The sequence below is a fragment of the Etheostoma cragini genome, chromosome 12, assembly GCF_013103735.1.
Source record: "Etheostoma cragini isolate CJK2018 chromosome 12, CSU_Ecrag_1.0, whole genome shotgun sequence".
Lineage (NCBI taxonomy): Eukaryota > Metazoa > Chordata > Actinopteri > Perciformes > Percidae > Etheostoma > Etheostoma cragini.
The window spans coordinates 17,177,096-17,193,645 of record NC_048418.1 but is presented as its reverse complement, the minus strand read 5'-3'; the positions used below and the strand labels follow the sequence as shown (position 1 = coordinate 17,193,645).

General features: G+C 41.9%; 2 protein-coding genes across 3 annotated transcripts; one reads left to right on the top strand and one right to left on the bottom strand.

The window, feature by feature from the left end:
• The first annotated feature begins 6 nt into the window (after positions 1–6).
• tal1 (T-cell acute lymphocytic leukemia 1) lies at positions 7–5,505 on the top strand. 2 transcript variants are annotated; one of them, XM_034887863.1, is made up of 4 exons: positions 7–157; positions 1,436–1,990; positions 2,457–2,545; positions 3,491–5,505. In XM_034887863.1, exons 1-4 carry the CDS (start codon positions 99–101, stop codon positions 4,018–4,020), a joined length of 1,233 nt encoding a protein of 410 aa, XP_034743754.1. In that variant the 5' UTR covers positions 7–98; the 3' UTR covers positions 4,021–5,505. The 2 variants fall into 2 exon arrangements, with proteins under 2 accessions (XP_034743754.1, XP_034743753.1); XM_034887862.1 differs by having other exon boundaries at positions 2,457–2,575.
• Positions 5,506–8,757: 3,252 nt separating this feature from the next.
• otol1a (otolin 1a) lies at positions 8,758–11,306 on the bottom strand. The gene is made up of 4 exons (XM_034887860.1): positions 10,753–11,306; positions 10,271–10,360; positions 10,052–10,123; positions 8,758–9,863 (listed from the first exon to the last, which is right to left on the bottom strand). The coding sequence occupies exons 1-4, from the start codon at positions 11,189–11,191 to the stop codon at positions 8,980–8,982; spliced, it is 1,485 nt and encodes a 494-aa protein (XP_034743751.1). The 5' UTR covers positions 11,192–11,306; the 3' UTR covers positions 8,758–8,979.
• Positions 11,307–16,550: the final 5,244 nt, after the last annotated feature.

Here is a 16,550-nt window from a genome sequence, read left to right as displayed (position 1 = left end):
ACACACACACACACACACACACACACACACACACACACACATACACACACACACTGCTCCACGACTGGCAGGAAAAAAAAGAAAAACCTCAGACATGGATGACCCACTCACAAAATGGCTCCACTTACACAGTAACATCAACAACACGGCTGGAACGGTAAGTGCAAAAAAAAAACCGTCTTTATTCGAACCAGCGTATTCATTGTTCCTAAAGGCTGTAATATGATTGCCATCGTCTGCATTTTTCTGCTGTTATGTGCGAAATATTTCGCCTATATTTTCTGCTATTGTCCATCGGATGGTTGAGGCGGTACGGGACGTCTACAGGCTGATAACGGATGCGCGGCCTATTGGAGAATTCCCAGAAATAAAAGAGCGCTTTTTTATTGACGGTCTGTTGTTCGTTTTTAATTAAATATGTATTAATTCCTCGGACATTTGTCGAGTTAAATTAGCTATGGAAACACCTAACAGTGTATATTCAATGTGACAAGCCTTTGATGTTCGGCTTTAACAACAACAGCACCATGGCCTACACCGCCGTAAAACAAGGATTGGGCTGCACCACCTACTCTGACATCTTTGGAAATGACCAGGTCCAAGTTTTTCTAAGGTTTTTTTTTTCTGGATTTGCGGAAGACAGAAAAAAGGAGGGATTTTATTTCGATGAAGAATGGATAGCAAGCTCTCTTCGTGGTCCTGGCATGCACACTATGTCTATGAGACGATCATTTTACCTCTAATAGGAGCCGAATTAGCTTTTTAATAGCTGTTTGAATTTGACTTTACGCAGAGCTCAAACGTCGGTTTGAATAGGATACAGTGAGATATTATCTGGACGTTATGGACTGTGCTGAAGGCCGAGCAAGCTTGGAACAGGAGATCCATACAGAAACAAAGACAAAGCTCATTGTTAATAACAAGTTAACATTTGAAAACATCACTGCTTCCGAGTTTAAAAAACTGAGAAATAATTTTAATAATGGAAAATAAATGTATCACATCCGAGCCGGTTTAACTTTGAGAAACAGCTCGCAAAATGATAAGAATCCTCTTGAATTAAAACGTTTCTAAATTGAGTTGTACTATAGCATCAGTGTTATCATCCCTTGTGGAAAAATGTCTGCATTCGAGCTTCATTTAGCCTATTTATTTATTTATTTTAGTGTAAATGTTGAACAAAATGTCGGCCTAGTAATTAAGAAAAGGAATTGACATAGTTTAGTATTTGTTGTGTTAGGCCTATAAATATTAAACCTGCAATTGAAAATAGTAATAATAGCCTATGATAATTATGAAAACCTTGAACCAGAATTGTAATGCCAATAGGCTTATGAGCTAAAGATTTCTCTAAGCTTCAATCAGAAGCAACACTATGTTAAAACTGTCGCATATTGTTCCAATCAATACATTAATCGAGGAATATCTTATTTAGGACGCAGCGGACTCGAGCGAGTGGTGACGCTATCAAAATGATGGAAAAACGGCAGCCGGAGCTTCGTCCTGGAAGTCCCGATTTAGAGTCCGGTCCTGGAAAGCGGGAGGACTCGTCCATCATCTCCAGACTGAATGGATGCAAGGAGGAAGAGGAGCCGAGGAGAGTGGAGGGGGAGGGGGAGAGGGAGAGGGGAGGGAGCTTCAAGGGGGTTGAGGAGACGGATGACGTTCCTCTGCAGAACTCAAGCAACGGGACCAGCATCAGCATCATCATCAACGGCGTTGCCAAGGAAACTGCCTCTCACAACGCCCTTGACCTGAAAAGGGAAGTGCCGGTGATCGAGCTCTCCAGGAGGGACGCTATAAAAGCGCTGGAGCAGAGGACTGAAAGCCATTTGGTGCCGATCACGGAACTTCGCAGACCTCCACCGCTGCCGCTGCCGCCGCCGCAACGAGACGACGCTCGAATGGTCCAGCTGAGCCCAAACGCGTTTCCTGTCCCGGCCCGGGCGATGCTCTACAACCTGGCGCAGCCTCTCGCCGCCATCAACAGGTAAAGGTGGAGACAGAAAAAGGGGGAAAAAATCATTTAATTTCCAGAATGCACGTTTTCATTGATCATTGTGAGTGTTCACTATAAGTTTGATGGCTGTTAGATGCTGTCCCATCATGCCCTGCAGGAAAAAGCCATTGAAGTGTGAAAAGATGCTTATGAATAGCCTTCAATATGTTGATATTATTTAGCTTATGTGCATCAATGACAATGAGATTTAGCCTATAAATGTGTGTGTGTGTGTGAGTGTGTGTGTTTAGGTGTGTGTTTGTGTGGTTGTGTGTGTGTGTGTGTGTGTGTGTTTGTGTGTGTGTGTGTGTATGTGTGTTTCTGAGTGTGTGTTTGTACTCCTGCTGCACGGAGTGGGGAGTGTTGGGGGATATGTTCAATGAAGGAAATTATCTATGCTGAAGTTCCTTTTTTCTCACATACCTGTGCACCTCTTGTCTGCTTTCTGTGGCTGTAGTCTCGGAGGGGAGTCGGAGCAGTACAGCATGTACCCCAGCAACAGGGTAAAGCGCCGCCCGGCGCCTTATGAGGTTGAACTCGACGAGGGTAGGCGCATTTTAGATCTTTATAAGTATGGTAAGATGCACTTCTGCTGTGTCCTCCTTCTGCCAATTTAGTCTCCAAGGCGTCCCCTCCTCATCTCCATTGCCATTCATCCACTGACATGGATCTATAGCTTGCCAAATCGGAGTGTTGCAGAAGATAACTAAAATAAACAATGTGTTTTTAACCCAAAAGGAATAAATACACTATAATTCAAATGAATGCTGCCAATCTAAATGTCAAATACTCGTACCTGCACGCCAGTAAAGTAAGCTCTTTTCAGGCATCTTTGGGGTTTAATTTGAAACATCCTTTCCCTTGCTGCCCACTCACTGCCATATTCAGGGGTGGAGAATGGGGGTGCTGCTGCCTCCATGCCAAGGTTTTACTGCAGAGTGGGCTGAAGGATTAAGATAGACTGGGTGTGTTCCAAGGGCGGCAATAGCTTAGAAGACACTATTGTTGAGTGTAAGAGGATGGTTACCTGCAGTGGGTAATTTTTTCATACCTAAATAAATAGAAAAGTACCTAGAAAAAGGAATTGGGAGCACATAGTCTCCTCAACACCATTTCACGGGGTTTGGTGTGGCCAACCAAGCATTTCTTGTACTGCATTTGCATTTGGAACACAAGATATTGTAGTATATTTTGAAAACCTCTATAGCTCCATCATCTAAAAATCCATGGCTTTAGGACGGACAATTTTGTATCTTAATTTCTTAGGATTATCAATAAAATTAGTTTGTTTTCCTATGAACAAACGTTTCTCATAACCTGTGTGCACCTCTTCTCCTGTGGCTACTTTTTCATTTTTTTTTATTGTTATTGCTTTACCCTTTTACAGACCGGTTTCAGCTCTGCACTTATATATTTCATTATTTGTGTTATCCTATCAATGCCTTTTCTTCTTACTCTCCCTGTCTCTTTGCCTCCCTGTTCCTCTGCTAGCTGGCCAGCCAAAGATTGTTCGTCGCATCTTCACTAACAGTCGTGAACGTTGGCGGCAGCAGAACGTAAACGGGGCATTTGCGGAGCTTCGCAAGCTCATCCCCACTCACCCCCCAGACAAGAAGCTGAGCAAGAATGAGATCCTGCGGCTTGCAATGAAGTACATCAGCTTCCTCTCCAACCTCCTGGAGGACCAGGACGGAGGGAGGAATGTTGGCAGCACAACTGATGGGGAAACAGGGCTGCTGGTTTCGGTCGGGGCCCACGAGGGGGGCCCTCAGGGTGGACCACATCAGGACACAGTGGTAAGCCTGGCCAGGGACGATCTTCTGGAGACAATGTCGCCAGGCTCCAGTTGTGGAAGCCTGCCTGATGGCGATGCCGAGGGCAGTCCTGAGAGCTTTATGGAGGACCAGGACTCACCTCCAGCTCCAAGGACTCTAACAGCTTCACGGGGGCCCCCGCTGCACCTAGCTGCTAGAGATCTGAGGCGCAACGGCCGCCCTACAGATGGCTCCAGTCGCCGATGATGCCGATGCCAACAGACCACGGACACAACCCCTGAGCCTGAAAGAGAACAATGAGAGGAACTAAGATAGAGATGGATATGCTCAGAACCCGTTAGCTTTGAGTCATCAGTGTAGGAAAGAGAATCAGTCTCTAACGCAGTGAGATAGTGGAGTACATTCCTGTCTCCACACTACACTTGAGGCAGCACTGATGAATAGCTTGGTTTGGTTGGTGAGCGGTTGAATTTGATCCAACAAAAGACTTATACATTCTGCATGTCTCATGTCTTTGACTGACTTGCGGATTACACCTTTCAGTGTTTTAAAAGTCCAAAGACTAGATTCTCTAAAATAATTAAAAAAACACACACACAAAAGAAAGAAAGCTCTAGCAAACAAAACACAACAAAACAAAATATCCATCAAGAGAAACTTAACAAAGATGTGTTATATTGAAATTTGGACTTCACTAGAGACGTGGGTCCAACGTGACTGCAGAGTGCTGCCAGTAAATGGCACTAAAACATCAATGAAAAAACCCTGGAGATTAATGCCCATCACATTTAATGTGTTAGAAAAATAACACAAAAGTAAGCTTGCCTCATTTGGAGGCCTTAAATAAACCGACTGGATTCCATTGTACCCATGCAGTCACGTATGTATTGTAAATAGCATTATAATTCCACTGCACAATGTAACAACAGTGACTCGAGTTCAAGTCATGTGGTTTGAGATGTACTGTAGTGTGTTTGTCAACGGGTTTACTAGCAAAATGGTCTTGTGGGAGACATGACATGAGGAAAGAGGAACAAAGAGACGAGATGAACTCAAAATGTAAAGCGAGCAACTGAACGTAGTACATCAAATGTGGTACCATTTACTTCTGTTACACTTTGGTGGGGCGAAAACGACACCAAATACGGCAACAGACAGTTAATTTCACTATTTGAAATTTGCTGTGGAGGTACAAGACATGCAGTGTTTCTTAAAGTGTACAAAATATGAGTCATATCATCAAATGACTATTGCAGTCCTTTTGATATGAATGTTTCAGTGTTTTAAAAAAAAAAACTGTAATGCAGTTGTAGTATAGTAAGGTACACAAATAAATCCCTTCATTGCCGCAGTTCACATGCACGCATGCACGCGCACCCACACACACCCACACACACACACACACACACACACACACACACACACGCACAACACACACACACATTCAGTGTTAATATCATAACAACACCAGCAGTTTTCTGATTAATTCAGTTACGTATTGCTCACTTGTGGTTGTTCTGCTTTTTCAGCAGGATCTAGTAGCCTATATTGGTACCTTTGGTAACTATGGTATTTTATGAATTGCAGTAAAGGGATATTGTACGTTTGGTAATGACATATTTGTTGTATGATAGCTGTATCTATAAATATATCCAATGTTAAATCAATGAATTTTATACAAAACTCCTGAATAAAACACACAGAGGAAAAGCCTTGTATTTGATCTCACTCTAGCATGTTGTGGGTCTTATTATAAATTCAATTCAGTCAAAACATGGTACATTTTTGCCCCATTTCATCATATATGACTAATTTTATACCTTTTTCACACTTATTTAAAATTGCAAACATAATTGACAAATTCCTACAGGCAGCCAATGGCATGACATGACATGCAACTGTTCCACACCTTATCTGTACAGAGTTGAAACCACAACCTCCTCATGAAACTCCCCCAATGGATGCTGGAATCCTCACTTCCTCCCAACAAGTGACAACTTCCTGTAGAGGTTAACATGGCTCCGTGACCTGCAGGATATCCTGCCATTGTGAATGTGGTTTTGACAGCCTCCGCTGCACTCGTTTGCACACTGTTGTGTCTGTACACATTGTGAAACAGCCACACTGGTTTAGACTGCCACCGCCTGAAAGTTATTCACTTACGCAATGGAAAAGTTATGTTCACCAACCTGCGGTCATTAAAAAGAAATTAGCAGAGGGCTCTGTGCTTTGCTACATAAAGGATACTTTTCTGAAGTCTTCGTCCTAATATTCCTTAACTCCACACAGCCAAATTTGTCAACACCACAACAGCATCGGCTCTTTAGACATTTCTGAAAACTGAAATTGCTTCCAGAGAGCATCAGAGGCATCCAGGTGTTTGGGGACCTCTCTTGTGCTCTGCTCCGGCTGTGCTGGGACGCCACTGAGGGGCCCTCTGGGTTAATACCTGTCAAACATTTACCTGCTTCAGTGTTCCTGGCTCTCCAAACACACACAGACTGAGAGAAAAAGAGGGATACAAGGAGTGTGTATGAGGGATTGAAAGGGAGGGGATGAAAGGAGGCTTGTGTGTGCGCGTGTATAAATGTTTGTTAGAGCAGGCTTGTGTGAGTTTGTGCTTGCTCTGCATAGATCTGTTTATGTGTGTGTGTGTGTGTGTGTGTGTGTGTGTGTGTGTGTGTGTGTGTGTGTGTGTGTGTGCGTGTGAACGTGTGTGTGTGTGAGAGAGAGAGAGAAGGCGTGTGTGTGCGTGTGTGTGTTTATCAGCTCAGTGCAGATGGGTGGCAGAGTGGCTCTTGCAGCCAAATGATTCAGTATGCTAATGAGTTGTTATCTGTGGTGCTGCAGGAACAATATACTGTCTTTCTCACAGTGGGAATCCAGCCTGCTGGGAGCAGATTACACGGCACACACTGCCAAGGCAGTTATTTATATTTAGTTGTAGAAAATACATAAATGCACACACACACACACAGACACACACACACACACACACACACACCTATAAAAAAGTAAAATAAATAAACATTTTAACACGCACACACGCATGCACACACCATCATCATCATCACTACTAACAGCAGACATGAAAATAGTGGAAATTTGTGGTAAATGTATGCCCTTCACCAGTAGATGGAGATGCAAATCTGGGTTTCCTCTTTAACAAGTTTAAGTGTTGTGTTTCTGATCACTATTCTTTATAAAATAGTACACACCTTCAAGTAAAGTTAAGTTTTCAAGACCCCAACTTGGCTAGAAATGAAATCATTCCAACCTTTAGTTACTATCTAACTCATTTCAGAGTGCCACTTTTGTTACTATTATGCAAAAATGTACATATCACATCAGAATGTTAATCTGGGTTAATTTATCTTTCTTTTTAAAATCCTACTCAAATACAGAATTTACACATTGGATTTTAAAGAAGCTTTTGAATTATTCCTTCATAAAACACACACATTAAACAAACATGCTGTGTTCGATTAGGTTTGTTTAGACGTAATTAAACATACAATTCCCCCATGTTGAAGTTGAATGTTGAAATCCACATTAATGAATACAACCAAAAACTGCAAGTCCTGTTCAGATTTGTAAACATATTAATGATACAACTCTGAAGTGCATTTTAAAATGACGGCAGATGAAATTTAACATAACGTGTAAGGCCGATTTCTTTCTTTATTGTATTTAACAATCAGTGTGTAAGGTAGACTTGGAGAATAATGAAGAAGATGTATAGTGAATTCATCACTGATTTTGGTGGAACAGATCAACCTCAAAACATGACAACAGAATATTATGACCAAGTCTGTCACTTATTCTATTGACATCTCAACACACAAACAAACAGAAATATAGAGATAAACTAGCAATGTAGATTCAGTCACTCTAATTGTTCCTAATCATTTATTTAATGGGAATTTTAATCTTGTCTTGCACACCTATTTGTTGAAAAAGCAGCCTAGTATATGAAACCTAAAATATGAAGCTACTGTACATTGTTGCACAAAAATGGCAGGTACAATCTGCTCAAAACACAACAACATTGATATTATTCAATATTACCGATATCTCTTAGTTATTTTACATGTAAGATTGAGATTCTATAAAAATTGTTGGAGATTATTTGCCAAAGTTAGACAAATGTTTCCGCAAAAATGTAATAATTATGTAACACTTAACTATTTTAGAAGTGGAGACACAGTCTCCCTGCTGTTTTTTGTTTAAACAAACGCACCACAGGATCAACATGTTTTAGTAACCTTTCAGAGAAAAAAATGCATAAATGCAATTTATCTTCCAGGTGTATTGCTGTTGTGTACAGGATAATGAGTCATCGTTTGAATCTGGAGAGAGGTCTTGATAGAGTCCAATGAGATAAAACATTTGTCAAAGTCAAGGCTATTTTTCGTTGTACACTGTGAGTATACCAGGGTATAATCTCTCTCTCTCTCTCTCTCTCTCTCTCTCTTTCTGTGTCTCTAAGTCTAACTCTAGCTCTGGTGATTGAGTGGGAGTGAGAAATTGTGTAGGAGAGTCCGCAAATATTATCTTTACCGTCCTGCTGGGTGAGTGGAATCTGCATTAAATTAAAGGCTCAAGTATTTATCTCCCATCCCCACATGTTGAGTCTTAATTTGTTTTTTGTGAACTTAGAATGTTTTCTTTTTGAACATCCCATTCTAATTCATTGTCTGCAACCTTTTTATTACTTTCTCTGCACTGATTGCTGCATTTACCGATCCCTCTTCTTTACATAACTTGGACACCTTACACCCTCTAGTGGGAACCAAATGCAATTAAGCATCACTTACTTCAGTTGTTTCCAAATGTGCATTGGCCTCACTGACACAGAGCTTATCTATTCTAATTGCAATGAATAATGGCTTATGAATTAACATTTAGCAATGGTTCTAAATAAATAAAACTCAAGGGTCATCCATTTCAAGCATAGACATTTTAATGCATTGTTACAAAGAACTGAAGTGTTGCGTACAGCAATATGATCAAGCCTCATCCATCTCCAAACACAGCAAGGCAGGCAAAGCATTTGGTTTGATTAGCATGACAGCAGCGAGCAGATAGCGAAGCAGTGCCATGTAGCTGATCACAAGATAATTTGACAGGGCAGTGGAACAGGCTGAAGGTTGCAGGGTCTACAAGAAGTTACAATCATGGTTGATCAAAGGTCAACAGTTGCAGTCACAGGTTTTCCACGTCAGTAGGTTTGTTATTTGAGTCTGGGTAAAGCAAGAAGCCAGAGAAAGTGCTGTCATCCTCACTGCTGGAGTAAACTCCGTTCCAGTCTCTCAGCGTCTCCAGCCACACCTGGTCGCCTTCAGTCAGATGCATCAACACAAGGTTGGACGCCTGATCGATGTCCTGGCCGTACAGAGAATCCCGAGTCCGAAGCTTCCGTACCCCGTTAACCACTAGGGCAGCACGTACTGGCCGGTTGCGCACGGTGATGTGGTAACTGAACAGGTAGACCCCGGGGTGTGTGGCGTTGAACTTGTTGATTGTTGGGTCCCAGTGCCCATCCCCATTGTAAAACACCTTATCAAACTTCACAGGCAGGCCGGGCGGAGGGAAGGACCGGCTGGGGAACAAACCCACACTGAAAGCAGAACGAATCTGCTCCACGCTCTCACCTGGTGGGCCTTTAGGGCCCCGGGGCCCACGCCCACCTTTAGCTCCCCTTTCTCCTCTCAGCCCTGCTATGCCCCTCCCTCCTGGAGGTCCAGGGGGCCCTCTGGCACCGTTATCCCCCTTCCCTCCTGGAGGCCCTGGTTCCCCTCTCTCTCCCTTTACGCCATCAGTTCCATTAACTCCTGGGGGGCCCCTCTCACCTCTCAGACCAGGGGGCCCACTCTCACCCACGTCCCCTTTCTCGCCTGGTAAACAGTCACCTATAGGTCCCTGTTCACCTTTCGGACCCTTTGTCCCAGCTAACCCAGGGGGACCCATAGGCCCCTCTGGCCCGATGCTGCCCTTAGTCCCATTCAGGCCAGGCTCTCCTCTTTCTCCCGGGTCCCCTTTCAGACTGAGGCCTCGTTCACCTTTCTCTCCTTTGGGGCCCGGATCACCTAAAGTAGGTAGAAAGGTTACATTCACATAAGACATGTTTTAATTGGAATGCTTTACTTTTTTAAATGGTAAAGTACATTTACACATGTTTATAATGTGTTCTTATACATATTTTAATTATAATTCAGTAAGATTAAAATAGATGACCTAAAGCAATATCTATCCAATTTCTACTGAGACTACACACCTTTCTCTCCTGGTTTTCCTGGGATCCCAGGTGTACCAGGAAGACCCATGGGTCCTTGATCACCTTTGTCACCTGTGGTAGTTTTGATAAATAAAGCGTAGAAAATGACATCCACAACGTACTTATACAGGACAGCGTTTTGCAAAAAAGGAGAGACGGAAAGATAGACAGAAACGGAGATGCAATCAAAAACTCTCCTGCTGTTAAGCCCCGCTGTACCTATGTCGCCGTTGAGTCCGTTGGCTCCAGGTAGTCCTGCTGGTCCTGGTAGTCCTCGGAGTCCTGTTTCTCCCTTCTCTCCTGGTAACCCTGGAAAACAGAGCAGAGTACAGTGTTTTATTATATTTTTTGCAAATTTGGAGAGGTGTTAAGGGGTCCTTCCTCAAGAAAATCTTTTGTTTTTAAACTGAAGAAAAAAATGCAATTTCACATACTTTTTGACCATTATTGATACAATGTCTGTGTTTAAAACTTTGGAAAACGAGAAGAGATAATAAACATGTAAAATGCTTTAATTCAAAACTGGGGCCGTTACATATAACTGTAACATAACAGTTACATATATTCAGGTTAAGTGGTGCCCAAAAAGGCTTGGCTACTGCACCTTAGCCCTATAATGGCAGGGAAAATCCTGGAGTATGATGGAGGACAAAGATTGACTTAAAAAAAGTAATTTTCCTGCAAATGATGATCCATCTCACCTAGAGGGCCCCTCTCTCCTTGTGGTCCGGGCGGCCCTCTCTCTCCCATAGGCCCTACTGGGCCTTTCTCTGGCGGACAGCACTCACAGACGTTGAAGAAGCATTCGTTGTAGTCAAGCGAATAGTTTCCAAGGATGTTCCCAGGGGGCACTACGGCATTGGTGTGGAACTCAGTGGAGAACGTGTCACTGGAATATGTGGTGCTGTCTGTGGGGGACAGGGAGTAAGCGCCCGTCGTGACCTCAGTTGTCTCATCTGTGAGCAGGCTGCTGGAAGGGGATGGAGTTGTGGTGGTGGTCCGTCCTCCGCTGCTCCCAGCTCGAGGGGGCTTCTTGGTGGTCTGAGGTTTGGGCCAGCGTGTGGTCCGTGCGCTGGAGGCCAGCATGGCCATCAGTACCGCAAGGACAGTGGTCAAAAAAACTAAGCGAACAAAAGGCATACTGAGGGCTACAATTATCTGTTGGGGAAAAGAGAGGAAGTTTGAAGAATATAGATACAGGTGCAGAGTTTTTTTTTCCTATTGCACCACAGTGCTTTTTTACGATATGTAATAAAGCAACAAGTTTGTTTACCTGAAGATGGAAATGGCTCTTCACTCCATCCGCTCCAACTACTGATTGATGTGGGCTGCCTGCTTCCTTATATTGGCCCGGTAGCCCAAATAAAGGACAAGGGAAAGAACACCGGGGGTTATTATGAGGTAGGTGGGCTGGAAAGAACAGATTATATGACTCCTGAGGGATATGAAATGAAGAGGGTTGTACACAAGGCGAGACTTTATTCTTTGTGATATGGGATAAGGCCCCTGAGTGCACGCACTGCTTAAGTGTAAACGCACACACGTTTGCTTTGTACACAAACAGCGGAAATAAAAGGTTCCACACAAGTATACACATTCGCAGAACATGTGTACTTACAAATACAGTATTCACACACAGACTCACACATTGATGGCAGTGAATAGCACATCGTATGAGAGTTACTGGGTGTAACACCTTGTAGTGATCACGCCATTTGGCAGCACCTCAAAGCAGAAAATGGATCACCATACACCCAGTGGGAGAGGGATCAATGTCCCACAACAGACGGCGTGGCAACATTAATCCAGCCGTTCACCTCCTTGATCAACCCAAAGAGTCCAGTAGACCTCATGGAAACCTGGCCCCACTGAACCAAGCTTTACTGTACGTGTCTCAGGGTGTGTGTTGGATGTAGTTTCAAACCTCTGACATTAACTCTGGTTCCTCATTGGTTGCCATGGTTCCACACAAAATCTGATGGATGCCGTGTGATACTGCATGTGGCAAAAGAACAGATGAATAACTCAAAAAAGCAAAATGACAGAGAAGGTCACTGCAGACATTTTACTGTATGACTATCTCCTGACAAATTCCGTCAATCCACTACTTTTTATAGATGTGTTTCATGAAAGCTGGGCTGTAAACAAGAACTATTTGAAATACAAGAGAAAAGTAAAATCACACAGGTTTATCATTCAAACAATTAAGTCCTGTTAAGCACTTTGCTCAAAATAAAAAAAAATCTAATTTGATTTTTATTACACAACAGGGCTTGTTTAAAAATATGTTTCATTTATAAGGCTTTGTAATCTAAGTTGCTGTATCATTTAACATCTTTAGATGAGTTCCAGTAATACAACCATGACATTTCATCACAATCAACTCTGAACTGGGGAATATATTTGTTCCGCTGAAGGACAAGTTCAACTTAATTGAACTTTATAAACTGTTTGTTTTAACAAGGAAATGTATTTCCTGCAGAAAATACCTGTGACTGCTGACAAGCTGAATTGATAAAGCTAAACTGGATTGCTGGAAGAATTGCATAAGAAGATGGTGAAGTAGTGAGAATAATTGAAAAAGCGGGATTGGTATAAATTAGTAGGAATTTCTCTAAAAATTTTAGTGTGGCAGTAGCTCAGTCTGTAGGTAGTTGGGGACCCGAGGGTCACTGGTTCAAGCTCCCGTTTGTACTGAAACACAGATTGTAAACTGGTAGCTGGACATCTCTCAATATATTTTTTTCTTCACTCTATAATAAAAAAGTTATTGTATAGTATGTTGAAAAAAGTGAATAGAAGTCATGGTATAGTATATCAAAAATGAAATAATCTAGTCATATAGTGTAGTATTCCAAAAAAAGGAACTGTTGGGGAAAAAAATCATAAAAAAGTCATAGCATGGTATGTTAGAGTCAGAGTATAAAGTCAGAGTCAGAGTATAGTATGTCAACAAAAAAGTAATGAAAAAGTAATAGTAAATTGAAAAAAAGTAATACAAAATGACACAGTATAGTTTGCCAAAAAGTCATGGTATAGTGTATCAAAAAAAGTGGTAAGGAAGTCATACTATAATATGTCAAAAAAGTCATACAGTATGTTAAAAAAAGGGATAAAAAGTCGTAGTATAGTTTGGCCAAAAAGTCATAGTATAGTATATCGTAAAAAGTGATAAAAAGTCACAGTATAGTATGTCAAAAAAGTGATAAAAAGTCCCAGTATGGTATGCCAAAAAGTCATACTATAGTATAGTTAGACCGTTGTGAGACAGGTTAGTGTAGAATTTAAAAAAAAGTTAAAAACGTTATATTACAGCATGTCAGAAAAGTCCTGGTAAATTATGTTGGAAAACCTGACAAAAACTTCCTAATAAAGGATGTTACTTTTCTCTTCACCTATTTGAATTGCTTAATCCTGTAAAGTAGGTTCTGAAACTAATCACACCCATTTGAACACACAACCTTTTGTAGTCCAAAACTTCACTCATTATCCTAAACTATCTGACCTGACAGAAAAGTATATGTTTCTTGCATGTTTATTATGGGGCATGGGATGACAGTCTGACCACCTACCAGTCTAGGATGGCCACTGCAAAGGCAGCTTTTCATTCTACTGTGATTATGAATAACATTCATAACCCTAGACTTTTATTTGAAACTGCTGATAGACTAACACAGTGTCAGCAGCCAGTAAATAGTACAGATTTGTCAGCAGAGGATTTTATGATGTATTTTTATGAGAGAGTTGAGGACATCCGCATTGCGATACCCCAGTCAGATGTTGGGAGATTAGACTGCGCCATTACAGGATCACCTTTTATAGGACAGGGCCTTTCTGAGTTTGAGCCAATTTCTTTGGCTGAATTAACTCAAATCGTTAAGATTGCAAGAGGCACCACTTGCTCCCTGGATCCCTTGCCTGCCTGGGTTGTTAAAGAACTATGGCCAACATTAGGATTGTATGTTTTAATTTTTCCAAACCTTTCACTCTCCACAGGAGTTTTTCCGGCTTGCTTCAAATTTGCAGTGGTTAAACCATTATTGAAGAAACAAAATTTGGATATTAACTCGGAAAAAAATAGACCTGTGTCTAATTTGGCCTTCCTATCAAAAGTCTTTGAGAAAGTCGTCTCGAATCAGCTTTTAAAATATTTGTCATGTAATAATCTTTTTGAGTCGCTGCAGTCTTACCTTTTGAGGAAAACATTCCACTGAAACAGCACTCACAAAGGTGGTAAATTATCTGCTACTGGCTGCTGACTCAGATTTAACATATATCCTTTTGTTATTGGATCTTAGTGCAGCTTTTGATACTGTGGACCACTGTATTTTATTGGAAAGAATTGAGAATTTCTTTGGCATCTCTGGCCAGGTGCTTAAGTGGTTGAGATCCTACCCTTCAGAAAGATCTCAATGTGTGTTTTATAGCACATTTTAACACATTTTCCGATCCTTCCCCACTTCGGCATGTGGCTCAATATAATTCAATTCAATTCAATTTTATTTATAGTATCAATTCATAACAAGAGTTATCTCAAGACACTATACAGATAGACCACACTCCAGAATTTACAAGGACCCAACAGTTCTAGTAGTCTCCTCCAGAGCAAGCAACAGTGCGACAGTGGCGAGGAAAAACTTCCTTTTAGGCAGAAACCTCGGTCAGATCCAGGCTCTTCGTAGGCTGTGTCTGACGGGCCGGTTGGGGTTGGAATGAAGAGTGGCAATAACAAAAATAGACAAAAATTTGTAGTCTGTAGCAGTTCTTTGTAGTAGTTAGCAGCATAGCAGGACCTTGTGTGGCATTACAAGGCACAGCAGGACATAGCAGGGCACTGCAGTGTAGCAGTAGAACATGGCATCACAGAACATGGAGCGGGACCAAGGCGACAGATGCTACCCTGATTTTGGAGCCTCTCTGATCCAAGGGAACATTCTGGGGAAAAAAGAACATAAGGACTCCGGGGAATGACTCCCCAGAGCTAGGTTAGTAACAAGCATTTCTGGGACATGGATGCACATAAATGAAAAGATGGAAAGAGAGGAGAGAGGAGCTCAGTGTATCAAAATAAGTCCCCAGCTGTCTAAAACTATTATTACAGCAAAAACCAAGAGAGACAAGGTAAAGAGAGCTCCAGCCTGGTCGGGCTAGAACTCTCCCCGACCGGATCGGGCTGTATGCCAAGTCTCCCTTTAGTTTTATTATATTCTTGATTACATGATAGATAAATCTGACAACTATGAAGAGAAGCAGGAGGGCCGGGTTAGGCGGACGCTGCGACTCCTCACTCCCTAACAATATTCAATTCTATGCCCTAACTATAAGCTTAATCAAAAAGGAAAGTCTTAAGTCTACTCTTAAACGTGGAGACGGTGTCTGCCTCCCGGACCCAAACTGGAACCTGGTTCCACAGGAGAGGAGCCTGATAGGTGAACGCTCTGGCTCCCGTTCTACTTTTAGAGACTCTAGGAACCACCAGTAATCCTGCATTCTGGGAGCAGAGTGCTCTTGTAGGGTTGTAAGGTATTATGAGCTCTTTAAGATAAGATGGAGCCTGACCATGAAGAGCTGTGTAGGTGTGAAGAAGGATTTTAAATTCTATTCTAAACTTTACAGGAAGCCAATGCAGAGAAGCTAAAACAGGAGAAATGTGATCTCTTTTCCTGGTTCCTGTCAGAACACGTGCCGCAGCATTCTGGATCAGCTGAAGAGTCCTTATGGACTTTTCCGAGCAGCCTGATAACAAAGAATTACAGTAATCCAACCTGGAAGTAACAAATGCATGGACTAGTTTTTCTGCATCATTTTTAGACAGGATATTCCTGATTTTTGCAATATTACGTAAGTGAAAAAAGGCGATCCTCGAAATTTGCTTTAAGTGGGAATTAAAGGACATGTCTTGGTCAAAGATAACTCCAAGATTCCTCACAGTGGTGCTGGAGGCCAGGGTGATGCCATCAGGAGTAACTATATCTTTGGATAATGTGTCACGGAGGTGCTTGGCTCCGAGAGCAATAACTTCAGTTTTATCTGAGTTTAACAAATTAGAAAATTACAGGTCATCCAAGTTTTAATATCCCGAAGGCACGTTTGAAGTTTAGCTAACTGATGAGTTTCATCCGGCTTGATTGATAGATATAACTGAGTATCATCTGCATAACAATTAAAGTTTATGGAGTGTTTCCTAATAATACTGCCTAAAGGAAGCATATATAAAGTGAACCGGATTGGACCAAGCACAGATCCTTGTGGGACTCCATGACTAACCTTGGCGTGCACAGAGGATTCATCGTTAACATGAACAAACTGAGATCGATCTGATAAATAAGACTTAAACCAGCTTAGAGCACTTCCTTTAATGCCAATAAAATGTTCCAATCTCTGTAATAAGATATAATGGTCAATGGTATCAAATGCCATTGCTAAGATCTAATAACACAAGTACAGAGATAAGTCCTTTGTCTGATGCAATTAGGAGGTCATTAGTAATTTTCACAAG